The sequence below is a fragment of the Anguilla rostrata genome, chromosome 12, assembly GCF_018555375.3.
Source record: "Anguilla rostrata isolate EN2019 chromosome 12, ASM1855537v3, whole genome shotgun sequence".
Classification (NCBI taxonomy): Eukaryota; Metazoa; Chordata; class Actinopteri; order Anguilliformes; family Anguillidae; genus Anguilla; species Anguilla rostrata.
Window position 1 is genome coordinate 23,255,969 of NC_057944.1, and position 27,513 is coordinate 23,283,481.

Genomic DNA, 27,513 nt, shown 5'->3' on the forward strand with positions numbered 1-27,513 from the left:
AGGAAAACGAGTTAGCCTACTCCACAATTATTTATAGCCGAGTAGCATGTAACCTACTGTGAATTGATTGTACATGATAGCCTAGTCGTGGCACGTGTAGCCTACTGAATAGCCAGTTTATTTTAAATAGCTAAGGACAGTCAATGTAAAATAGTCCGACATAAAACTGATTTTATTGCCGCTTATTTCTGTCCAGAGAGATGACTGCTGTTATATTTTTTCAGCTCTTAAGAAAAAACGGCACCTGACGCGTACCTGAGCACGCCCACTGCAGTAGCAATCAATACATTTAGATTCATACTGACCTTGCAACAAAATGGCCGACTGTTTCCCTGTACTCTCCTTTTAAAAAAAACGAAATAGCCTTCCAAGAAAACCAATGTCTTCTAAAAAATAAAAAATATACAACAGTTGCTAGAAGGAAAGATGTGATTCGATGATAATTTGTGATCTATGTCGGCATCTGGCGGTCGTGAGAGAACAATGCCGCAACAGGCATGGTTTGGGCCAATTTATTTAAAAAAAAATATATTTTTAATGGGTCGCTACTCGTATATGATCATCATGGAAATAATTGGGTGAGCCCAACTTTGTCAAAGTCTCCTTTCTTTTAGGGTTAGTTGTATGTAGTAGGAATTTGTATTGCAGAAAATAAGCAGATAAGTAGGCTTAGTTCATGTAAATAGGACACAGCCTAACAAAACTCATATGCATTTCTTTCTCAACTCTGTAGTTAACGTTCAATCATCAGATATTGAATTACCAAATAAACATTTTATCTTTGGAAATGTTCTATTAATTATAATATTGTATATTCATTTTAATATTAGGCATGGGGTTGTTTATATATATATATATATATATATATATATATATATATATATATATATATAGGCTACACATTTTATTGGATGGCACAGAGTGTGGGTCACATAATTAACATAACGTACGCAAAAGTTAGACGCCCCCATCCCACCCAGAAAATCATGAGTGGCCCACATCTAGTAGGCCTTAGATGGTGAACACTCTCCAAACTGCAATGAGTGTGTCAACGAGTAAAATTCTTTCAAAGTGAACCCATGCACACTTCTCACTGCCATGCAGATTAATTCACATACTCATAGACAAAAGAGATGCATTAACCCCTTACCGTTGAAGTAAGTTGGCCTATACATTGGTATTTCGCTGACTTGGTGCACAAAGGAGGACACAGAAAAGCAGGATGAGAGTAGTCGGTCTGTCGATGCGACGTGCAAGTTATGGGAGACCAGGATTGGTTTGGCACACTTTTCACTCTTTGCCGTACTTCTCTGTCATCATTTATATTTGAATATTGTGACCAGTAGCAAATGAAAAGTTAAGGTCTCGGCTATAAATAAATATATTTTAATGTTCACAAATGTTTTTAAAATTTGGTGACTAATGATTCAAGTCATGTTGTGCACTTGTGCCAACCAGCCGCAGCAATGTTAAAATGCTACAATTACAAAGAAAGGAGCAACCAATAGAAACAATTTTCAACATTTAATTCCAATAAGAATCAGAAAACATGAATTTATTATTATATAATTGTTTTTATATGCTCTTTGGTGCCAACAAACACCTATGCCAACCTGCTCTGGTCTCCCTTACCCGTTTAGATGACTTCCACATGGGGGTGCTCAAGACTCTGTGATATAAGTGGTGCTTTATCAAGAAGGTAGCGCTGTAGATAATAATAAACATAATCATCAACACCGGTATCTTTAAGAACAAGAACAACAAAACAGTTGAAGTGAGGGTTTGTAAACGGTTCATAAGCTGTGTTGGAAATTCAGCGAATACGAAGAATGAAGAGATCAGTTTTCAGCTGTTCCCAGACCGCCACTCTGCTGTGCTTGCGTCATGTGTCATCGGCCATACGATCACCTTTGTTCTTCCATTCGTAGAGGCGCATACCACCATAACATTCTTATTGCCCTTAATTTGCTAAACATAAGATCAACTTTAAGAGAGAAACACAGCCTGCGGAGTTACATCCAGAATGCTTCCATTACAGAGTTATTCCATTTTTATTTGATTAAATGCAGTCTAATTCAATCCAAACTAGAGTTCTGTATAATCGGATAATATGAGATTACCATGTAATAAAAAGCACATTTGACTTAAAAGGAGACCTCATATGAATACATGTAATTATAGATATCAAAATATATAATTTGTTTAATTGTGAATGCCAGCCAAGAACGTATGTAATTGCTTGAAAGGGGGACTTTCCATTGAATTTAAATTGAAAGTCTCAGATCTGACGTGGGGCGCACTTGAATTGAGGGCGAAGTGCCAAGGTCAAACTTAAGGCCAGCTCCATACAACAGTAAAACCTGGCCCAGATGCAAACAAAAGGGACAGGAAATCTAGCTCACTGCCTACAAGTGCAGTATGTTAAAATAACAGCAATTAAATTTCTTTTTTCATTTCATGTAGATATTTGCTTATATCCAAGCAGGCATACCAGTTGAGAACTAGTTTTTCTGTAATAGTAATGGGACAGCCTAGAGACCAGTTGTGGGTAGGCTGCCAAAGGCCTTATACTTTGAGAATAGATCACAATTTTATGTGTTTATTTGTATTTAAATTGCACAGTTCATTAAGATAAACACATATCTTTGCAAAAAAAATTTTTAAATAAATAAAAATATAATAAATCGATATCCTGATCAATTAAGATTGTTGAAAATGTTTAATTTGTAACATAATTACTTCAATTTTTCCAAATGATGAAGGACCACACTCAGAAATAAGGACCACGTTGATTTAATCTCTCAGTTTAAAACTGAATCAACTAAAAACCTTTATCTGAAGGAAAAGTTTACAAGTCATAGAGAACATTACAGAAAATTAAAGCATAAATTGATCTGCCAGATTAAAACTTCTGGGAACTGAATGTGGAATATCTATTCTTCGTGTCATACATAGCTGTTACTGGTATAATGTGGCAGGATAAGCCATTCTTCAGTTCACACCGATTGTCTAGTTAAGAACAATTAATAGCTAATTTGTATTCTGTGCAGCAATTATGGTTGGAACAAAAAACAGCATACACAGTGGGTGCCCATTGCCTGGGACTGATTGTTTATTACCAACAAAGGAAATAACATTTCAGCAAAATAAACACATACAGATTTATCATGGTCAGCTAAAATAAAAAACTGGAGTATAAGGTCTTCTGTGGTTAGACTATGCACCCTTGTGTCTTCACGCAATCTGTTCATGCAAATAAAATAAACACCGATAGAATGCTGAACAAATCGAAAGCATGTTTTCCTTGATACAATAACTAAAAATTACAGTAATTTTTTTTTTTTTTAAATAATGCTCGTGGGCACAAATTAAATCGGAATTGTTTGCTCACTGAGGTATAAACCTATGAGTTTAATTTGTCTTGAACATGAGCATTGTACCTCAGTCCATGCACTCAAATTGTTTTTTGTTGGTTTGCCGCTGTATTGCAGAAGAGACAAATGTTTTTCAAATCTCACAAATTATAATTATAATATCATTGTTGCTATTACTGTTCTAAATTAATCCATTTGGTGGTTTACAAGTGAAATCGACAGGTAAATCATTTGGGCAACATTCTAAAATTAAAACAAAAGGAAAATGCTACTAATGCTTGCTTTTGAGGAACGTGGTTTGTTAAAGAAATAAAGTACAATAATGCATATTATTGTTCTTTAGTTTTACTGTGCCCACAGTAAAATGTCCTGTGTCCAGTGTTAACTGAACACTAACAGAGTGGACTTGGACTCCGCAAGAGTTTTGATTCAACACTGAACATTTTTCTATTGGCTACCACCTATATAATTAACTGAGCTGATATGTATTCACATATTGTGCGAGAGACCAACACAAGACGAGCAGAATGTGAGTACATTAATCAAAGAAGAAACTTATTCGAATTTAATGATAGCATTATTAACTTGAAGAAATATGCTAATTACTCTACAAGTGTGACTTCCCGCACAAGCTGATGTGTTATGCATTTACCTTCAAGCCATCTTCCCTAGCACTGCACTGGCACTGTTGGAAGACCTCATAAACAAAGTGTTTTCAGGCATTGGTCTGAAAATTATGAGTGGGATGTGGAAGAAATGGAGAAATAGGAAAGCCCTGGCATCCTCTGTCATGCACAGTCCTGAGAATAAGACACACGGCTGCACATACTGCATGCAGTCCTCATGTTACAAGAAACTTGGCTAAGTCATGCAGTATATTAATTAAGGAGAATAATATTTAAAAAATAACCAAGCCACACAGCGTTGCCAGCATACTGAGGCTCTAGCCAACCCTTTAATGATTTTATTTGCAGCAGTTAGTTCTGCAAGGAAAATTGTCCTGGATTTTAGTGGCAAACTGAGTTACCAGCCAGGGAATTAGAGGAAGATAGAGAGGAGAACATCCACCTCAACATTTAACTTTATGTGGATACAACATACTGCCAAATACCACATTTGCACCGCATACCCTAAATATATGTGATTAAATTACAATCTTCTCCAATGCACAGGTATGACACAATACAAATTTCATCTGAAATCTGAATAAAAGTGATATGCTATTTTTAAATGGTTTGGTCAGTGTTCAAAAACCTTCATGACTAAAACATTTTGCCATGTAGTATCCCATTTTGGCACGACACTCAACTTCAACCCTCTGTCCCAGTGCTGGCAGCTTATTAAGTTATACATCAATTTGTTATTTGTATATGAGGCAAAACCTACGCTCATTCTCATTCAGCATATGCGTAAGGAACTGACTTTATAAGGGGATTATGCAAGCATGACAGGCTGAACAAAGTCTCAGATACAGATACTGTAAGAGCAACTTGCTACACAGTATTGTTCACACAACTCCTGAAAAGAGAATGCTGTGTGTTGTGTGTGTGTGTGTGTGTGTGTGTACGCTAGTTAGCTGCTGATAAATGGGAAAAAGTTCTACTTACTGAAAATCATCCTCTTGGACTGAAAAAGTAGATATGTTTGACTAGTAGGGCATGAGACTAATAGCCTGACTATGTCAATACAGTGAGCTCCATAATGTTTGGGGCACAAGCACATTTTTTTATTTATTTGACTGTGTACTCCGCAATTTTAGATTTGTAATTAAGCAATTAACATGTGGTTAATGTGCAGATAATCAGCTTCGATTAAATGGTATTTTTTACACTTTGTTTTCACCGTGTAGAAATTATAGCACTTTCTATACATAGTCCCGCCCCATTTCCAAGGCATTTATGGTTAGTCAGGTGTGTTCAATTGCTTCCTTAGTGCAGGTATAAGAGAGCTTTAGTTCATGGTCTCGACTGGCTTTTGATTGCCTTTGTTGTTGGCCGTTGGCATAAAAAGTGCTGTCATTTTGATGTGCTGAAATGTTCCCTTAAATAAATGCTGCGAATGTGCACTTCAACCACATGTGAATTTTTTGATTACAAAACTATACAGCCAAATAAAAAATATATATTTCTTCATCCCAAACAGTTATGTGGTAGTAGAGCGATATCACTAAAATGACATAAAAGTTCCTAATTCCTATTTACAATAGCCATTTTATTGTTTTCACAGTGCTAATCAAGTACATAGTAGGCTATAGTACTATAGTATCGCAATGCCTGTAATTTGGCAAATAATGCAATGCCTATGTCTTCCTTAATTTTACACCAGAGGATTTAAGGTATTGAAGGCAGGACCACAAATAGGGGTGCGTTGCCTGAGGGTGTAAGACAAAAGAGATGCTGTAAATGAAATATAGACCTGCAGTAACCTACTGCATGCCATACCCCCACAGACACGCTGACAGGAATCTTTCAGAAAAGCCAAGGAGAGATTTTAAAAATGGACCATGTCACTGAATATTACGGGGGCAAGCATATACAATGCCAAAGGGCCAATCAATTTAATCCTCACAATTATCAAAGCTAAAAGGCTTTATAGCCTATGCAATATTTTTGGCACATCTGGACTGCGGCGTTGGAGCCAAGCCCGCCCTCTAGACGCGATGATTTGTTATTACAGTTTGTAGCCGAATTCAGCGGACTCTCAATACAATAATTAGGCTACTGACGTTGATTTTAGCTGTGTATGATACAATTTCAGTTGTTATCAATAATTGTATCGCTTCTCACTTCATATACCCTGAAACAAATAGGTAAATAATGTTGTCTGCCTTAAGATTGAATGAAGAATTGTTTGTATATTTTTCAGGACTGTCGTATAAACTCCGACCGCGTAAGAATATATCCACAGTATAAATATTCATTTTGGCTCATCGTTCGTTAGGTGATATTGTATCATGTCGGCTACCCTTCCCCAAGATTGGAGAATTTTGTATTTATGCTGTAATAATTAAGACTTCAGAAAAAATATTATTTTGGAGGCTGTTTTTCAGTCGCGAACTTTTGACTTTGCAAAGAGAGGCAACATTATAAATGCATTTTGGCTGAGGAGAGTGGAACAAAGACCTCGATACATAACGTTATATAAGCCAGATATTTTTTACACAGTAGCCGACCTCTCTCCGTGTGTAGGCTATATTTATTATGTTTTTTTTTTTTTTTGTTAAAGATTAATGCATTTCTGTCTTTTTTGACAGCAGTCCAACAAACAAATGACGACTGTATATATTTTCTATTTATAAATTACGACAATGTATCCTAACTCACTAAATGAATAATTTAACTTGGTTCATGGAGCTGTCATTAAGAAAGACCCAAAAACCGAATAGAAAAACAAAACATCAGGGTGTAGTGCGGCACAGTTCTTGCTCATAACTTCGTAAAATCATGCTGTGAATTAAAATAATAAAAATGAAACATTTTGTGTTTATGCTCGTTCAAGGGAGACAAAGGAATACTGAAAAATGAGCGATTCATATTTTTTATTTACAAAAAAAGCCTCACTGAGGTCTTAACAATTACCGGATTTCTGCGAATCCAATATTTGCATATTTTCCTGTTTCTACCGTGTGTATAATAAACACTGGTGACCCCACTCTCCTTTTCAATGGCTTTGGGGTGATGTGTGCGCCGTCCAACTGGAAATGGTTGCGCTTAAATATAAAACATTCTCAAGAATGTGAAGAATTCAATTGTACAGAAGCATTGGGAAAAGGACAACCTGAATACCAATCGGGCGGCCGGGTCAACTCGCCCGAGCCTGCTGCACACAGCTTCCGCACCCGCTGTCACCCGGCCGCTGCGGAGGCGTGCACGCTTCTTCAGACAAGCCCAGGTACGTTTCTAGGGGAGACAGAGGTCAAATGTTTGCTCTGAATATGATTTGATCTCATCCATCTTGTTGATTACAATCTATCATCCCTTGGCGCGCGACAAAGGATGCAATCATGGTCATTCACTGAAAGTGGCATGCAACAATTTCATACCGTTCAAAGACTATTAGCTTCATGACAAAACAAGAAAGGAAATTGAAAAAAAAAGCATTGCACCCTAATGTATGTACTTTCTGAATCGTCTTCCATCTTTAAAAGGAGGCTTTGTCGTACATTGCTAATTTTAAATAACATTTTGCACATGACATTGACTATTTCTTTTTAAATGCAGGTGTAGACTATGCTCTCAAAAATAATAGACAACACGGTTTTGATTTCACTCTTTGGAATACCAAGCGTTATTTAGTTGTCTTACTGTTTTACTTTTGCACTAAGCTATATAAAACTTTCTCAGTACAGGCCTATGACAGCAGTTGGAAACTTTAAATTACAAAAAATCGGACGATTGACACTGCATTTTGCTATCTGTTACGCATTGTGGGCCTAATGATTGATGGTTCACAAGATAATTCAATTATTACAGTTAACCGAAAACGTGCTGATTTGACAGTACAATATTATTAATCTAGTTCAAACACATAAATGCAAATCAGGCAGATAGCTGAATAAAACACGAAACGAGTGGTTGTAGAGCAATCTTGCCAATTTGCAGAATAAATAACTGGTTGTTTTTGTCTTTGGTATTTCATGGAATTCTGAAAAAAGAAAAGCAGCCTAGTGCGTGTTAAATTCGTTATTTGTTTTAAAAAAATACTTTGGTTTGACCTTTGGTTTTGGCTATATTTCATCAAGTGGACAGCTTACTGAATTTGAATTAAAGCCCAGCATTTCTAGTAATATTTTCTATTGCCTCCAAAACATTTTCGTTTTCTGATATGCTTTATATTAAAAGTACTGTGAACGATAAGAGACAGAGCTGTTTTATGACGGCGTTTGGTGGAGTGATGAGATATGAACTCCCAAAAAGTTAGATTGGAAATCATATGCATGCATAGACTCGTCTTTCACGGTAATTGGCTTTATGCTTGGCACATCTATTCAAACACATTTCCAAAAGGCTGATTTTCAAAATATTTAAGTAAATTCTTGAAAACATGTGCATTGTATGCATTGGGCTGATGTTATATGCAGCCTACACTACTGGACATAAAGTGAAAAACAAAATCTTTAGAATCAGTCATGATATCCTGTGTGTGTGTGTGTGTACAGTATATATATATATATATATATATACATACATATATATTCAGAAACAGTATGTTTTGAACAGCCCAGCTGCATCTGGTTCTCTTATTTACAAATGTCATTGCTACGTACGAAGCACTACATGTAAGCTGAAATCTACAGCTGCCTATATTAGGCAATGTATTGAAATATATCATCATAATTTCTGCAACACTTTTAGTTCTGCTTTACTTAAAGAAGTAACCTCAGTCTTAAATTCTATACTGATTTATTTACATGTACGCAAACATGTACACACACACGCACATACACACATATTCATGCATGCACACACACATTCATGCAAACATGCACACAAACGCACACACACACACACACACACACACACGCATATATACACATCTATTACATATCCAGTGTGTTTCTGTGTCTCTTATCTCCAAAACTATGAGGATGTCCTGCATACAGAACCATTGTTCAGGACTGCCTTGCTGCGCTGTCAGCCTTTAATGCTGAAGTGCACACCTGCTGTAGCTCACCACCCCCCCCCCCCCACCCCCCCACCCCCCCTCACCCAAAGAACCAATATGGACCAAATTTGTGTGTGTGTTTGTAGGTGTGTGAAAGAGAGAGAGAGTGAGGGAGACAGCAACAGCTATACAGATAGCACTGATAGAATGTGCTGGGTTTGAATCCCGGCCTGGGCCTTTCTGTGTGGAGTTTGCACGTTCTTCCTGTGTACACGTAGGTTTCCTCCGGGTACTCCAATTTCCTCACACAGTTCAAAGACATGCATGCAGGCTAATTGGAGACTCTAAATTGCCCAAAGGTATGAGTGTGTGAGTGAATGGTGTGTGAATGGTGTGTGTGCCCTGCGATGGATTGGCGACCTGTACAGGGTGTATTCCCGCCTCTCGCCCAATGCAAGCTTGGATAAGCTCCCCCCGCAACCCTGCCCAGGAATAAGCAGGTATAGATAATGGAAGGATGGATGGATGGAGGGATCGTTATTATTATCATGGTGTTTGCTGTTGTTGTTACTACACTTAGATACAGCAATTGTTTGGCTTAATTTATATTCATACTTTAATGTTTTTCTGTATTTCTATATGTACGCTCTGACAATATGTTTCATGCCTATAAAGCATTTTGAATTTGAATTTGATAGAGAGGTGGAGTTATGGAAAAATAAATGTATGAATTTCTGCACTTGTCTTTTCCATTATGAAAAAAGCTTTTTAGTCTAGTTTTGAAAAAGAAATTTATAAGTACACAAAATTTGTTTGTGTGAATATTAATAGAAATTAGTGTCTCAGAATTGTTTCCCAATGTAAAAATATTCAAAAGCGTATACATATGGATGTGCATGGGTTTAAATACAGTAGCAGGTTTATCTGCTGACAATGGATTTTGATCAAGTAGGAAATTAATTGAGATAATGTCTACATAATTTAAGCTTACACGTATTCATCAATTATGAGAAAATAACTAGTGCTCTTTAGCTGAATTCCTCTTTTCTTTTTATTTGGCTTTTCTTTTTCTATCTTTTTGGATCTGTCATCCCTTTGTGTCTATTGGAGTTGTTGAGTTGTGGAGAAATGAATAAACAAATAACGCTTACTTTAATGTGTACTGCGGAAAGAGGCGCGACTGGTACACTGGTTGTGAAGCCTGTTAAGTTTTGAATGTGAAATTCCAACATATTAGTTTTTATTTCTGACACTTAAGACAATGTGTAGCTGGCTACATCACTGTTGTTTTTAACAGTGTTTCCTTGGTTTTGTGTATCCGTTTTTCCCGTCACCACTTCAAACTTTTCCACGATAGGTGGCTGTGTTTAGCTTGTTTAGCTTGTTTAGTGTTTAGCTTGTTTTATCCACCGTTTCCATAGTCTATTGCTTACAAATACAAAGTTATATTTCATACTGCCCAGATGTTTAATGTCAAAAGTGTGAAAAGTATTATTGTCGTCCTATTTATTTTAATTTTAATGACTGCTTTTGAAATATCAGCATGACGTATAAGCATCTTTCGATCTTATAACGTGAAGGCAAACATATGAATACAAATAATGCCCAGATGTAATATGATCATAGTGTGTTTTGTCCCTAACTAAGAATAATAAATGCAATCGCATGTTTTTGAAACACAAGACCAATAGTTTAGTGGTCAGTTGCCGGTTTTTCTGACGGCGCAATGATAGGTATTGCAATTTTTTTATGATAGTTGACTCAGGCCAAATACCCAATTACTGTAAACTTGTAACATATTTCCAATAAACTTTTTAGATTTTAATTGTTTTGAAGTAGTCTGTATTATTGTAAAAAACCTGACCTCTCTATTACCATACCCTTATCAATTTTGTCTGCAAACACCAACTCAGAAAAAATTTAACTTACCTCCGGTGTGCGCCTACGAAAGTCGCCAGCAGACGATGCCACTCGGCGTTGAAAGGCGCTGAAGACCGTTCATTGGATCTCGTGGCTCGCACTAGGGCTTTAAGATAGCGGCTTCGTCCATCTCTTCGCCGTCGTTTTCATGTTGTGAGGGGTTCGGTCTGTTTTTCTCTCTGAGGGAGTGTTTTCTTTGAAAATTAAAGAAATTACGAAAAATAAGGGGTTAAAATACTATTCAGATTCCAGGATGATAAATCCCCCAATTCGAAAAATATTGCAGCAAATATAATCAAGCCAGCGCGTTAGAGATAATTTTTAGTTCTAAACATTTAGAACTCTCTGAACGTTCTATTATACTGTCTGATAATGCGTTCTTCATTTGGGGCTGTTGGTGATTTTTTATTACATTTATTTGGGCCAAGCTTCACATAAACCATAGGCTTTCTCTTTTATCACGTCCCTTCGATTGTGGTAGGGGCCCATTAGAATGACCACTTTGCTGGTGGTGTGAAACTGAAAGCACAGTCTGTGGTCCTGGATATGGGATATGGGCGTCAGCTAAGCAAATAAATAAGGAAGAAGAATAGACTGCTGACCAGAGTAGGCTACAGTTTTACGAAAGCAAAGTGCTGAAACATAAACTGATTTTGAAACATTTAGAAATCCTTAATAACCGAATGTCTCTATTTACTTTTCAAACGTATTGAGCTTTTCATCTGGAGACGCAGATTTCTCGTGTGAAACTGAAGGTCGGTCTCAGTTCGGTTTGATTTCATTTTAAGCTGCCTGGCAATGTAATTTGAATGATGTACCTGTGGGGCGATGTGCGTAATGGATTTAATTACTCACAACGAGATCGAATGATTGAAGGCAACGGTTAACGTTTCACTATATCAAGACGATAGAGTACAGACAACATAAAAAGAAGAGTTCATGAATATACAAAGCGGGAAATGTAGCGATATTTTCTAATACACACACACACACACACACACACACACACACACACACACACATATATATATATATATAAATGCATAGCATGTTCAATATTATTTATAGAATGAAATCACTGAAATATCGTACCTGTCAAATATATCCAATGTAAAAAAAAATCATCACCATCATCATAATAACAACAAAACAATGTATTATTATTATTATTATTATTATTATTATTATTATTATTATTTGTAGGCTATTATTATATAGTATCTATCAGAATTTTATTTTAATATTATCAGTAGCCTATTTCAAACGTTGTCAGTACTGTATTGCGTTTACATTTTGGGCCCAAATGGTATTATTATTATTATTATTATTATTATTATTAATAATACAGTCTTAAATACGAATAGCTTAATGCCTATTTTGGAATTGCAGTATCAGTTATTTAAAAGCACGTGTTCAAGATGCCTTTTTCTACTACTAGGCCTATAATTGCTACGTAATACAAACAAAGTGATTAAGAATTTACGGTTTATTTTGAGTCTTTCACTCGTCAGAGTTTCTCTTTACAAGTGAATGGAGCCCCAGGGGACAGCGTAATAGATCAAATCCCGCCGAGGGAAGTCGGTTTCTGCGAGACCGAATCCAGCTAAAGAGAGGGGGGGAGAGAGAGAGAGAGAGAGAGAGAGAGAGGGTTCACTGGTTTACATTAACACGCAATAGAAAAACCTTATGATCGGTTTCACTTCTATTGTCACATCACATCAGACCAAAGCGGATATTATTACTGTAACTGTATCATCTGGGCCCATTAAATTCACGCACCAAAGAGAAAGCCAAAGCATAAAAACATAGCCCATAGGTAGCTAATAACCAACGTGCAGCGTTTTGTTATTTTGAAGCTATCTTCAATTTGCATCCAGTACTGTGCATTTGGCTAGCAGGCCTACATAGGCTACTCCACGGTTGAGACCGATTTATAAGAACACACAACATATAAATAGGTATCCTTTTAGTGGCTAAAGATGACAGAATTTAAACAAGAAAAAACACAAAAGATTAACAAATGCTTATTTTGTTACGTCGGTAGCATTAAAACCCTGAAAAATTATTATATTTACCTTGCTCAGAACAATACCTGAAATGTTAAGAAGAAAAGTAGCCTAATCACTGACTACCACTCTGAAATAATTCGGTAGTAACAACTAAAACATAATAATAATAATAATAATAATAATAATAATAATAATAATAATAATAATAATAATAAGAAGAAGAAGAATAAGAAGAAGAAGAAGAAAAATAATAAAATAATAATAATAATAATTCTTTTTTTTATTGTTGTTGTTGTTGTTGTTATTATTATTCTGGCGATAATGGATGATGCTGATACTTCAAAAAGAATATTCAAATGTAAATATTCACATTTTCAACTGGCTTAATTCTTATACACGGAGACTCAAATTATCCCAAAGGTAAAACTCATGGTAAATTTGGGAGATAAACTTTGGGCCAATCAGTGTCAGTAGTTCCCTTTATTAACAAACACATTCTCTCTATTTTAGCTTACAACGTAGCTACATTTGCTTTTCCCTCGGGGCAGGCGGGCAGGCAGTAATCCAAGTTTCCGAAAAACTTACGTTTATGCCTAAAAGCATTTCACTAACATCCCCTGCCAGTTTGGATCAATACTTCCATAAACAAGTAGCCTAATTTAACGGGATTGTTTCTTCTGCAAATGAAGAGCCTTGTTAGATTCCTTCTGCATTACAATTGGGTGAAATGCACCAGCAGACTAGTTAAGCAAGTAAATTTTGGTTATTGTAAGTAACATTTAATTTTTCATTGTAGATCTGCGTCTGGAAATTAATATGTACAAGTTTTATACACAATTATTTTGGTATAGAACTGTTATTTCCTAGTCAATCCCCTGTATGCAATCCCCTGTAGTCGACTGTTTATTAAAAAAAGTCTCCGTTTTTTTTCTCCTACTGTTTTCGAAAAGGTCAATTTATCATATTTTTTCGCTGGGATTTCATATAGCATAGTTCTCTTCTTTTTTTTTTTGAATTTTATTTTACGAATGCATACTTTACAGACGCTTCGCCCTACAGTATTGTAAAGTTATGTACATGAATGTACATACTTGAAACTTCATGTTGAATAGTAAAACGATGTACTTGTATGCAAATATCTTTGAATGCAGGACATCTGGCAGCAGTGTTTCTTGTGTTTTGATGACGTCAAAATATATTTACAGAAACTGGTCCTAGTACACGATCACCTATATTTGTACCATATTTGCTATATAATATATATATATATATATGATTTGTTCAGCTAATCAAGATGGTCGCTGTCACCAAACCTTGCCTCCAGTACATATGTATTAAAGTTAATTTTTGTATTATTCATGTATGTCACAACACACCACCACAACCACCACCACTACTACTACTACTACTACTGCTACTACTAAAATAATAATAATAATAATAATAATAATAATAATAATAGTATCAATATCCAAATGGTGTGTGCTATATGCACTTGTTTGTACACCACCTCAAAATTCCAATGCAAATGTTCAACCAGTGCGGACAGCAAACACAACTACAATCAAATGTTTGTAAGGCCAATGATTACTGCATGACGAGAGTATTACTTTGAAAGAAATACAGGTTTATTAAGAAATTCACAATACTAAAAAAGAAGAAAGTGCTAATTTAACATGGTCCCAACGTGTATGAGACAAAATAATTGCGTTTATAAAATAAGAAAAGTTAAAAACTGGCACTTGATGATGTTATTGCAAACTAACGATTTCTATGAGAGGTCACGAAGTCTACAAATACATGACCCCTGAAGGAACAATATATCTTTGGTCTAACAAAGTACACAGGCAAATTTGACTTCTCAGTGTCTGTAAATCCATCACATAATCAGTCGCCCCATGTAATAACACTAATAAGACAAACTGGCTTTCGAGACTAAGATCTTATTTTATCACCATGTCCTTTTCTGCCCAATGCCCGATGTTATATTTTCTTTACATGAGAGTACGTCCTCAACAATTAGTTGTTTACAGTCATTTTGAATTCATCAGCAATTGGAGGTTGTGTGGCCGCGACATTGACTTCTATGCACAGCATAAACGCATATTTCAGCTTGCATCCGACAGACATTTAAATAGTGTTTCAAATCGTGATTCCCTTCTTAAGGAAAATGGTCGAATTGTACAGATGTACCATACAAACACACGATCCACTGTCGCATTGTGGCCCACAGACACAATGCCCACATTGGAGACAGGGGCACTTCTATGTCCCTGCCTCCAGTTCACTCATTTTCTTCAAAATTCCAGTTTGTCTAAGTACATACTGTAATGTCTCGGCACGTATAGCTCCTCCTGATCACTCAGAGAGACGAAAACGAGATTGCCTTCCAGGAGGCTACGCACTAAAACAGCCATTGAAAGGATAAAAATATCTTGAAAATAAGCATTTTGACTTCTTTCGTTCTTTTTTAGGAGTCCTGTGTTCGGGTGGATCCCCTAGATAATTTAAATGTCAATCCGTGTGTGTAATGCAGAATGTTTACTGTCGTGATCCCAGTACGAGCAGTGCATCATAGACAGCTCCGCCGGCTGACGGGAGCAAGCGAACTGAAGCCCCGCTCCGTTACTGGAAGGGACAGGGGAAGGCGCCGCTGTAGCCGGGCTCAGCTGCTGGGGGTGGTGAGCATGCGGGTGATGGTGATGGCTCATACCGTTGTATGAGTTCACCATACTGGGCAGAGCCATGCTCTGTACTCGGGAATACGGGTTGTAAGATGATGGAGCCGACAGTCCTTTGACGTTGACGGGACTCACGTTTCCACTTGCCATCTGGCAAGATGTATAGGGCATAGGAGTGGGTGGCTGGCTGAGCGACCAAGAGTTGTTCATGAAGCTGGACTGCAGATACTTTGGAGGGGTAAGATAGCCGTATCCATCCCCACCGAAAAGAGATTTTCCTGGCTGAAAGTGGGTTGGTGGGGGTCTGAAAGGCCGCTTCATTCTCCGCCTCCTTCGGTAGTTTCCCTTCTCGAACATGTCTTCGCACGCCGGGTCCAAGGTCCAGTAGTTTCCCTTTCTTTCGCCCCCGCCCTCCCGTGGTACCTTAATGAAACACTCGTTGAGGCTAAGATTGTGGCGTATGCTGTTTTGCCACCCTTTCTTGTTCTTTTCGTAGAAAGGGAACTTTGTGATTATGTACTGGTAGATACCGGACAGCGTTAGTCTTTTCTCGGAGCTTTCCCGAATCGCCATAGCAATTAAGGCGACGTAGGAGTAGGGTGGTTTCTGAGACGGATCCGACTTCTCCGAACTCTTCTCCTGGTTCGGCTCGTCTTTGGATATCCCCTTGTCCTTAGCCGTGTTAGTGTCGTGGACCATCAAGGCCATTGCGTCATCTTCAGGGTTTTGGTAAGTAGCCATCATTACGCACACAAAAACAAAAACAAACCCAAAAAACTTGAGCTATAAGGCGAATAATACTTGTCGTAAAAAAAACAAAAATAAGAAAAGAAAACCTTCAGCAACACTTTCTGTTGAACACAGTACCCGACGTTAAAAAGAGTATTTTCTGGCTGGCGCGCAATAGAATAGGTAATTAGTACCACAATTCCTGTCCTCGTGAAGCAGTACGTTCTCTTCTCCGCTAAGACAACTTCTTATGGGTTTGTTTCCGATACAGGCACAGCTCAGGTTGTGATTAGGTTCTCCTCCCAGAAGCAGAATGGCTTCTCTGCTGGTTTCTCGTATAACGAGCGATGATGTACTGCTTTCTGATTTGTATGGGCGAACTTGTTCCGCCTCCGTCACTATCTCATTTCTCTACGAGCAAGTGCAGTAGAGTTACCGCATTCATATGTTTGAAATTAGTAAACTGATTTCCATAATTACGTTCCAGCCGTAAAACAACACACACACACATATATATCATTATTGCTCTTGTGCAAGTAATTAAGATGATCTGGGGAAGCCAGTCAGATCGTGCGTCAGTCAAACGGATTCATTTTGAACATTATAACACGACGACGTCACTGTTTTTGTGAGAAATTCGTTGAGAACCAATAAAAACCAACGGTGAAACAAATTCTTCATAGCCATCTAAGCAACACGCACTTTAATTATTAGATTTTCTTCTGTTGACTTTCAGCGAAATAAAACTGTACCAATATGAATATACAAGTACTAATCCACGATTTACCTATGCAGTATTTTCATATTTATTTTATTTCATTTTGATCCTTACTGACAATTTGCTCGTAATGTTTGTGATGGTTGAGTGCCCCTAAAATAGGCTACCGTATATTTGGCTGGATACACGTTTTTGTTAAAAATATGACATTCAAAAAGATAGGCTACAAGTTATTTAAAGTTATGAACAACTCCTGAATACTTTTATTCAAACAAATATTAAAATGACAACTATGCGCAATAATAGATTTATATTGATATATTGTATATTATGGTCCTTTTCACATGTAACAACCATCGTTGGCCTCGTCTCGCCAAAGGAAAAAAAAAGGATTTATGGAGGGTACTTAATTGCTCGCATTTTTGGGAGGTGTATGGGGGTGGAGGTATACATTTCTCTGACCACCCATGCGGGTTCTTGCGGCCATCTCCAGAAGGATAAGTTCGTGCTATGAGCTTCCGCAGGTGGAACAGCATTTTCATGTGTGTCATCGCCTCGCCACCGGCTCGCAATCTGGGCCTCAGCCTGTGCCCGGCAGCCGGAGAGACCGCCGAGGGGAACAACTGAACTCGGAAAGCGCTCAGCACCCATGTCAGCTACTACGATTTAGGATAATCTAGTCTTATTTACAAACAAAATGTTCTGTCTGAATGTAGTTGTATTCCTTTTAATGTCTATATTATGATCTAATAGCATTTATAGAACACACTTGTCTCTTCAGAGATTTTTACAAAGGTGATGGGCTTAAATTGATCTATTATACAGTTGTGCATTAACAGTTCATTCAGCAGAATAGCGGTCAGTGGTAATAGCAAATAGTGTTGATGAAAAATATCTGAATTAAAAACTGTCTGATATCTGATACCCACGATGTATAAATAGTTTACTTAGCTGCATCAGAAGTTAGTTGGAAATACAAAATGCACGGTTGTCCAATAGATGTATAAACCAGATATTCATACGATAGCATACTTGTGCAATATCCGAGTAGGTATTTACTTTGTTTGATTTTGTGGAATTTTCGGGGATCTGGTGCAGCCTAATTTGGAATTCTTTTTTTCTCGGTTTAGCCGCTTCCAGAATGGAATCAATTTGTTTTATAACATGCATCTCAGCATGGTAAGCTACTGAATATTTTCTAAACGGGCAATCAACTTTTACTGAGGAGTTTGCGCATTATAATATTATATAATTATTAAATAAAGTGAAATATAAAGTAAATAAGACATTAACGTTATGTTAGCAATATAATTAAACTATGTGAACGGCAACAACTTCATCATCTGTTTCCTCCACGTCCACGTTCTTCTATTTATAAGTTTATTCGTCCTTGTAATGGCATAATAATAATAATAATAATAATAATAATAATAATAATTATTATTATTATTATTATTATTATTACTATGATTATGCATTTAATCTTCAATAATTTGAAAGTCTTTTCTAACAAAAATTATTTGGCTATGTATGAACTGCCAGAGATGTACAGATATGTTTTTTAAATTGCTATTTTGTAATGTATGGCAACTCGGAAGAGAGAGAGAGAGAGAGAGAGAGAGGCCACCTTAATATGTCTGACAAATTGCAGTCATTAACCTGATGTATTCGTTTTTACGCCGCTTGCCTCAAACGTAAGTAAACATAATGTTATGTTACCTGCCCTTTTTTGGGTTAATTGACGCTATTTTGTTGATCTCATATAATGTGTTAATCATTTTACACAATATTTTGCCTTTTACATATAGCCTACTCAAAAATTGGTGCGTCTCTCTCTCGCTCTCTCTCGCTCTCTCTCTCTCTCGTTCTCACACCCACGCATATAGACAAGTACACACAGAGAACGCGCGAAACTCGTTAAACTGGTTAAAGGACAATTCTTTTTGCAATTAGGCGTTTTCACAAGCAAATAGACTGCTGCTGTTCGTAATCCGAAGTTAATTAACCGAATGTGATAGTTTACAATCTCGATTGTACAATGCTGCAAACTCTCACCGCAGCTTCCTCATCAGAGTTCAGCTCTTCACCGAACACTAGCTTTGATCTGATACCCCATTGGACCCCATGCGAAAAAAACAGGCTATACTTTACACTTTCTAACCTGTTATATCCAGACTTTTCCAAAGTTAAAAAACGCAGGAAATATTCCCATGTCTAAAAGTCACACATTAATCACAGAATATTACATTGATGACGGATCCGTTTAATGTATGTAATAATTTTTTATATTATTATAATTTCAAAAACAGTGGTAGAAATTATTCTTCTTTCCATTACAGGTTCTGAAATAGCTCAGGTTTTGAAAGTGCCTTTTGAATGTTTGCGGCTGCAGGGTTTATTTACAGCTTTATTCTTACCTCTTGTAAAACAGACCAAGAAAATATGTGAGTAAGCTGGAGTGGACTACGCCCGAGATGCACTTTCGCGCGCGCACACGCTCACCTGGCCTCAGCATCTATGATCTGAATGGATGTACTCACGCGTCAAGTTAAAACAGGCTGTAAATAAACATGCTAAGATTTTGTTAACACTGACAAAGTGTGAAGCCTGAACGCTCAGGCTGCTCCGGTAACCCAGGGGAATGTTAATTGATTGTTTTTTGTTTTCTCTGTCACCTCTGTAACATAATTGTTTATAAATATTGGATGGATTGAGTTTGGACCCTAAAATAGGCCGTTACGCCTTGAACATAATTCAAGGGAGATTTGATTACCATAATTTGATAATAAGACACACTTTATGATTACTCCGGTTCAAGAATGAAAACATTTTCTCTTTATATAGTTTGACACTTATAACGTTATAGCAATGGAATTTAGCAGTTTGATTTTCTGTCTTTTTTTTAGAAATAAAATTGAAAAGACACCAGTTGTCTGTATGCGTAATAATGTCCACCTATGAGACATTCAATAAAACGCTGCGTTGCTAACAGTAATAAAGAAAAGGAAAAACATGGATATTTCAATCGTAATTAGGCTATTTACCCACGTTAATTTATTTCTCACCTTGAACAGCAATCACCTTGTTAATGTAAAATGACATAATACAATTCTTATAGTCTTTGCCAAATACCCAAATGTGGTACAGAAATGCCACGTCACATCATGTAAGATAATAAACACGTGTCAACATGTACACCCACTACAAATGGATCGAATGACTCATTATTAGAGAAACAAAGTGTGTATAACAATTTGTAACATCGAGCCATGATGTAAAATTCGGATTTGTGGGATTACTAAAATACAGGAGCAGAAATGCAGTCAGACTTAATAACTTAAATATATGGCGCTGCTAAATATAATACGACCGATTGTCATTTATTTAGCTTTTGACTCGAAATAAATGGGATACTTTTTTTTTCACCTCTAAAGATGCAATAGTCACGAATTCGTCTTGATAGCCTTCGTATAGGTGCTTATGACTAAAATTAATTTTTCTAATCCGAGAAAATACCCCTTCAAGGTTAAAACAGCAACATTTTTAAGGCAGTGATGTTTATACAGGAAACACAACTTTCAATATGTGGCAACAATAAACTATTATGGCAATACAGAAAAAAAATGTTAGGAAGGCCATAAGCTCCCGCGATGGGTAGGCCTATACGTGTGTTAGAGGTCGCTAGTGTAAGTGCATTTGAAAAAGAAGATACATTTTCTGCAAATTTCACAGCTGCACCGTTTGGTCCAATGCGTTGAACAAAATAAATAATGGTACCTGGAAAAGTAACTGCAACCAATGTTGTAGCCTGATATTTAAATCGGATTAATATCATGATATTACAAATTTCACTCACTTGAATTGTTCTTTTTATCTATTAGTCAAAGTATGAATAATCAAAAAAAAAAAAAAACTACGCACATGAGCCCGAATTATTTAATTATAAACCCCCGCTGCACACAACAGTAACACAAACAACAACGAGTATTATAGCTGAAGTGTGTGTGGCAGCATGCAGACCGTGTGTACATATTAAAACGAACATGGCATTATCGACTCTCTAACTAGATCTCAGCGCTAATGGATTTTGAAAGATTTAAATTCCTGTCCTTACAGACTTCCTGTCCTCAGTTTGAAATGAGGATGTTTATCGTTGGTACTGCGATAGGAATGCGGAGGAATAAATCCGTCAGGTCAGGGCAGCGAACTCAAACCAGCGACTGAAGTTAACTCACGGACAGCAGGCAAACCAGTAGCCTTCTGCTGCATTAATTGTCTCCTTACAACTGAATTAAAATGGAAGCTTCATAATAATAATAATAATAATATTACATTTTATTTAGCTGATGGTGATAATGATGATGATGACGAGGATGATGATGATGATGATGATGATGATAATAATACTAATAATAATAATAATAATAATTATTATTATTAGTAGTAGTAGTAGTAGGAGTTAGTAGTAGTAGTAGTACTAGTAGTAGTAGTATTTGTAGTAGTAGTAGTAGTAGTATGCAAGTCTGTATTCTATTATTGAGAAGAATTTCATGTACAGATTAAATGAAAAAATGAGACCATTTAATAAACTTTCTATATTTTGTTAAGTATATATTTTTTCATAAGCCGTCAACATAGTTTATATTTTGGATATAATATTACTTTTTGTTATCAACACACGTTTCTGATTTCAACTAAAAACAGCATCGTTCGTTCTTATATCTGCTTGTCTGTGTGTGAGTACTGGGGTAATTAATCGCGTTTGTGTTTTACATAATAGCCACATTTTTCTCAATTTTATTATCGCAATAATTAATTTTATTATGGCCGAAAAATGTTTACTCAGACTACATAGCTGCCATTCAGGACGCTGAAGGACATGTGTCTTACTGAAATGCAGTTTCCAGTAATATAGTAACAGTTTGAGACTACTATAGTTATAGCCGTCTACTGTATCAAGAATTCCTTTCCTTAAATTGTTGACAGTTGTGCAACGCTTCATTTCTTTAGTTGCTTAAAAAACACAGTTCCTGTATTATGACAGAAACGAGGGCGTGCGTATACATTACAGACAGTTAAACCAGAGAGGCAGTGAGATTGTTTAAGACCAATAACTTAATTCACATAACGTCAAACTGTAACAATTATTCGTTTGCTAAAAGGCCAATTGAAAGCACACTATATCTGACATTTAGACTTGTACGTTTTTAAATATAACTGATTTTTATTTGTTTTTTTCTACTGAAGATGCGTTTACGAGCATTAAACCTGTTAACGTGAAACAACAGAACATCTGTATCCATATCTTGCAGGGCAGCATGAACATTTAAATTACAACGCCGCGTTAATTCATTTGTAATAGAGATCATTTAAATCCAAAATAGATAAAGACACTCTTTTAAATTGAAATGTTCAGTCTAACAGTAAATGTTAAATATTACTAATGTAACTGAGCTACTCGGTTGTTTTAAAACATATTTTGCTGGGGGAATGGTGAAAGTACCGTGCAACACCCCTGGACAATTAATCTGCCTGCTTAGGGTCTCTTTAAAGTGGTCACATCAGTTGTCATGCTTTTGTCCTTTGAAGACATGTTGACAGCACGCGCGTCAACAAATGCAGTAATATCAAAGCGAAGTGGAATACGTATTCTGTAGTACGTCAGAGAGGGGCATTAAAGGGGTGGCTTAATGGCTCAGAGGTTCACACCATTACACATCCGGGAAGGTAATATTATTTTATTCCTTGCTGCTGACTCCTGCAGCAGCCAAGTAAAAAAGGATTTGGGGATCATTTGTATTCCAACAGCTTGCTTGGACAAGGCATACTGAGTGAGTTGTCAAAATACAGCTCCCTTTGAATGGAATCTTTAAAACCAAGATTGGAGGCCAGTTAAAAAACAGGAGGATATACCCACATCCCTCATGCAGCGACTCAAAAAGTGCTCTTATTCTGCCCGAAAAGAAGAGAGGGGACTGTGAAAATAAACACCCCCCCCCCCAGCCCGCACAGATAAGGCTGTGTGAGCAGCGCAGGGCTCCTGATACATAGCCTCAGTGTCCTCCCTCCCTCAGGAAGCACCCTAGCACACCTCACTACTGAGGGGGTCACTGAGGAGGGAGGGAGGGGGGGCTTCCTCACTTTGTACACCCAGGCCCCTTCCACACAGATCATTGTCTAAAATTAAAAAGGGCTAAGGGCCCCCTCTAGTTTTACTACCTCTCCGGAAGGTGGCGAGTATTTTTGTCCCGCGCAAAGCGGGGTGTTTATCTTCCTTATCACACAGAGGAAACCTATGGGAAGCTGTAAGCCGTTCTCTCAACTGCTCCCCTGTCACATAATTATAATACATTACACAAAAACAGAGTGGTCCTGAATGCAGTTTCAGGCATAGTTAGATGACAATAGCCTGTTATAAAAAAGACTTGGTTTTCCTTTGCAAAGTTTATCAGCTGCATTTCTATTCCTTGGAGTACAACAATATATGATCTAACTGTTTTGATGGAGAAAACACAATATGTTCCTGCTAACCTCTGCTAAAAGGTGAATCACAGGAGCATCCTGCCAAGAAGAGATTTGAACGGAGGCCAGCGCTGAATGCTTCAGAGCAAATGTATGGAGAGTGAACATCACACAATTCAAGCTTCACACCAGAGAGACTTGCATACATCATCATACATCACACAGCGGGGAAAAGAGTTGTCAGGGTAGAGATGCGTTTACGCAAATGGTTTTCTTTTTTCACAACTTTTCCAGGGGATTAGATGTCTAACAAACTCAAAACAAGTCAATTTGTTAGAAGTAATTACTGTAACAGGCTACTTATATGGCCAAACAAACATCTTTGTCAGCAGACAGTTTGCCGACAGATCAAAGTCAATGTTTGACAGTGATGTTCATGAGCACTCAAACATGCTTTTTCAGGTACATACCACTTTGTCTTATATATGCAGAGTTACTCTAAATTAAAACTCAGCTTGTTTTAATCTCCATGAAATGAATCTCAATAAAATTAAAACAACAATATAAAGCCATAAAGCATTAACGTTTATTATACATTCAAATAAACCTGGAATATAACTGGAAAGTTAAATCATTTGTTGTCCAAATAGGTTTTTTTAGTCTAGTTTTATCCAATTTAGGATTACAAGGCACAGGTACATTGATGTAGTTCAAATTACCAATTTTTGAAACTGTTCAATCTAATCACTGTGTGTATTGCCTTTCACTTTAAGGAAAACATTTCAGGAAATGTTACGTATTTTGAGCATTTACACAATATTATGAGGTTGTCGATCACTGAAACAAATAAAAAATGCTTAAGAAATTAAAACTTCCCTGCTTCTTGAATTCATTACTCAAAGTTACTGAGAACAGCACAATGTGGTAAGACTTAAATGGAGGTTTTAGGTCCAGTCGTAAGCAGCACAAGGCAAGCCTGTAAGACCCCCTGAGGTCTAATCCCTGACTTCCCCCAGTGAGCCATCTAGAGGCCAGAGTGGTGGCCGAGTGGATCTCCTGTGACTGTATGCAGGTTTAGAATAGGGGACTCGATCATGTTTTTGGAGTTATTAAGGCTTTGACAGAATGATACTCATCCTTCCTCACAGATGACATTTCAATAGTACTTTTATAATAAACATAAATAGCAAAGACAAACACAATTCTTCTAAATTGTTCTTCATGATTAAAATACAGAGAGGATGGGGCATTGATAGGTCCAACTGAATCAAACAGGAGGCTCATATGAACAAGTCTTGAGTCGCAGTGTAACATGGGAACTGGGTTTGCAACTCTGAGGTTTTAGGTCCAATTCCCAAGTGGGGCACTATTGTTGTACCCTTGAGCAGGGTACTTAACCTGAACAACGTCAGAAAATATCCATCTGCATGAATGGATCATATGTAAATTAGTCACTCAGGATAAAATATTAAATGTAAAAATCTGTGGATTACAGGTCGGTCAGCTTCTTACAGGCTGTTTGAGGTTGAAGAGGGTCATGGGTAAGGTGTACATCCTGTTTTGAGGTTGGTGCGGGTGTTGGGTAAGATGTGTGAGCTATTTGGTGGCTGATGAGGGTATTGGCTAAGGAGTGCATTTTATTTGGAGGTTGATGAGGGTGTTGGGTAAGATGTAAATCCTATTTGGAGGTGGACTAGGTCAGGTGTGGATCTTGTTTGGAGGCAGGTGAGGTACGGGATACATTGTGTGCCATTATGGCTTCTCAGTGAGGATGCAGTTGTCGTCTTGGCTTATTGTCCCTTGCCCTGAGTGTGGCTGCCAGCGCTCTGACCACAGCACCCTGGGGGAAAGGGTTGGACCACACTCACTTTAGAAGAAAACATGCCAGCAATGTGCTCAGGTTTCCCAGGAATGGTGTGGCTTTCTCTTTACCATCCAGCCCGGTGCACGGTCTGAAACTGAGAACATGGCATATACATTTTCAGAACAGGTACAAGAGAACATCAATTGGGTTCAAGGGGGGAAGAGGAAAAACAGAGCAGAGAGAGGGAGAGGAAATTGAAAGAAAAGCAGTAAAAGATGGAGCCATCTTTTTGGAGGGAAGGCCATCATGCCAATTCTCCAAAACATACTCACCTGATTCTCAGAAATATGCCAATTACATTATAAAACTGCTCCCTTCTCTCTCTCAGTTGAAACAATATATAGGCTCCTGGTGCCGAGCGTGCTGCGATCTTATCTCTATGAAAATAAGAAACAGCACAAGTGAGTTTTTCAGTGAAGGAGCTCCAAATTCAAATGAGGAAGTAGTCCTGGGCTATATTTAGAGGAACTCTGGTCTTTGTTGTGACACAGGGTGCAGGCAAGAACCAGCTAAATCACATAGGGGACTTTGATGATGAGGAATTCTTCATAAACAAGTCTGAACATATTCTCACAAACGTATTCAGCAGCGAGAACATTAAACACAAGTTTTATTTTTCAAATGTTATGTGTGCTATATAATCTATAGTCAAACCAAAAGTTGTCATGCCCTCCACACTCAATGGCACTCCTTGAATTCTCCATGGAATTATAAGCTCAGGTCACAGCCTGATTACTTCACTTGCAGTGTTCAGTTTGTGATGTCCATGTTTGCTGTTAACTTCAGTCGCCTTGCAAGCCTGTTACAGCCTTGGTTATTTTTCCTTCCTTGTTCAATATGTTGCTTTGGTTAGTATTCTGCTGAATGCAGTCTGTGGTGGAAGCCATTGTGTTTTTCTGAGTTTGGCCCCCAGTGCTGTTGGGTGACTGGAGATGCTCCTTGCATGCTATTCTGCCAGCGCACAATAGATCAAACTGCATGGGGGTAGTCGTGAATCAGGGAATGAAGAAAGAAGAGATGTTATCAGACTCAGGCTGAAAAAGGCATAGATGTGGCTCTGGCGCTGAACTTCTGGCTTACAGCTGTTAGATTGAGCTCAACTACTCTTCTGTGGTTCAGCTTTATTTATCTTCCAAAATGTCTTTTTTCTTTCGTTTATAATTACTACATTACTATTGAGAAGCTGCTTTACAAATGAAACTGGAAAAGTATTAAATTGCCCAAATCGCACAATAAGGCATAGGGTATTCAGGCCTCTGTTTGTTTACACTCAAATGTCCGTTAACCTTACCTTAACTGTAAGGCACAAGTCTGTTAATGTGATTGTTTTGTTTTCTTACATACCATTTTTGTTTTATTTTTTAAAATGCATTAAAAGTAAGGCTGGAGCCTATCCCAGCATGCATTGGGCTAGAGGCAGGAATACACCCTGGACAGGTCAGCAGTCCATCACAGGGCACATAGCCCATTCACTCACACACTCATACTTAGGGGCAATTTGGACCCTCCAGTTAGCCTAACCTGTATGTCTTTGGACTGTGGGACTGCTCCTCAGGGGGGGCTGAAGCCCATTCTAACATCCATTGGACAAGAGGCTGCACTACAATATACCTGACAAATTGTATGGTTTGTAGTGTAGCCTCACACACACACACGCACTCACACACACACACATGCACGCACACAAACACGCACATATGCACTCTCTCTCTCTCTTACTCACACACACAGACACACACACACACAGCTCCTGAACGGCACGGACAGACAGGAAGGAGACTGTGGGTGCTGAGAATGATGGATGAGATGATGACAGGTCACTGCATGAGTAGACACTCTGACCGCCACAAAGCAACAGTGAGAACAGGTGCAGAGGCCGACCCCACAGACCCACAAGTCCCTGTGGGTCCTCAACACTCAAAGCCCAACTTTATCTGCCCTTTGTCATGGGTTAATTGGTCTTATTTTGTTCAATTGATGAAATACAGTAACATCATTCAATAATATTAATTTTTACCCAAACAAATAGATTTTGTATGCATTGTCATTCAGTCTCTCTCTCTGTGATGTGACAAGTGAAACCGATAATAAGGTTTTTCTATTGCATGTTAATATAAACCCATGAACCCATTCTCTCTCTCTCTCTTACTCA

At 37.6% G+C, this 27,513-nt stretch overlaps 1 protein-coding gene across 1 annotated transcript; it reads right to left on the bottom strand.

The window, feature by feature from the left end:
* Positions 1 to 14,513: 14,513 nt before the first annotated feature.
* Positions 14,514 to 16,723, bottom strand: foxl2a (forkhead box L2a). Its single transcript, XM_064302638.1, has one exon. The coding sequence runs from the start codon at positions 16,330 to 16,332 to the stop codon at positions 15,415 to 15,417; it is 918 nt and encodes a 305-aa protein (XP_064158708.1). The 5' UTR covers positions 16,333 to 16,723; the 3' UTR covers positions 14,514 to 15,414.
* Positions 16,724 to 27,513: the final 10,790 nt, after the last annotated feature.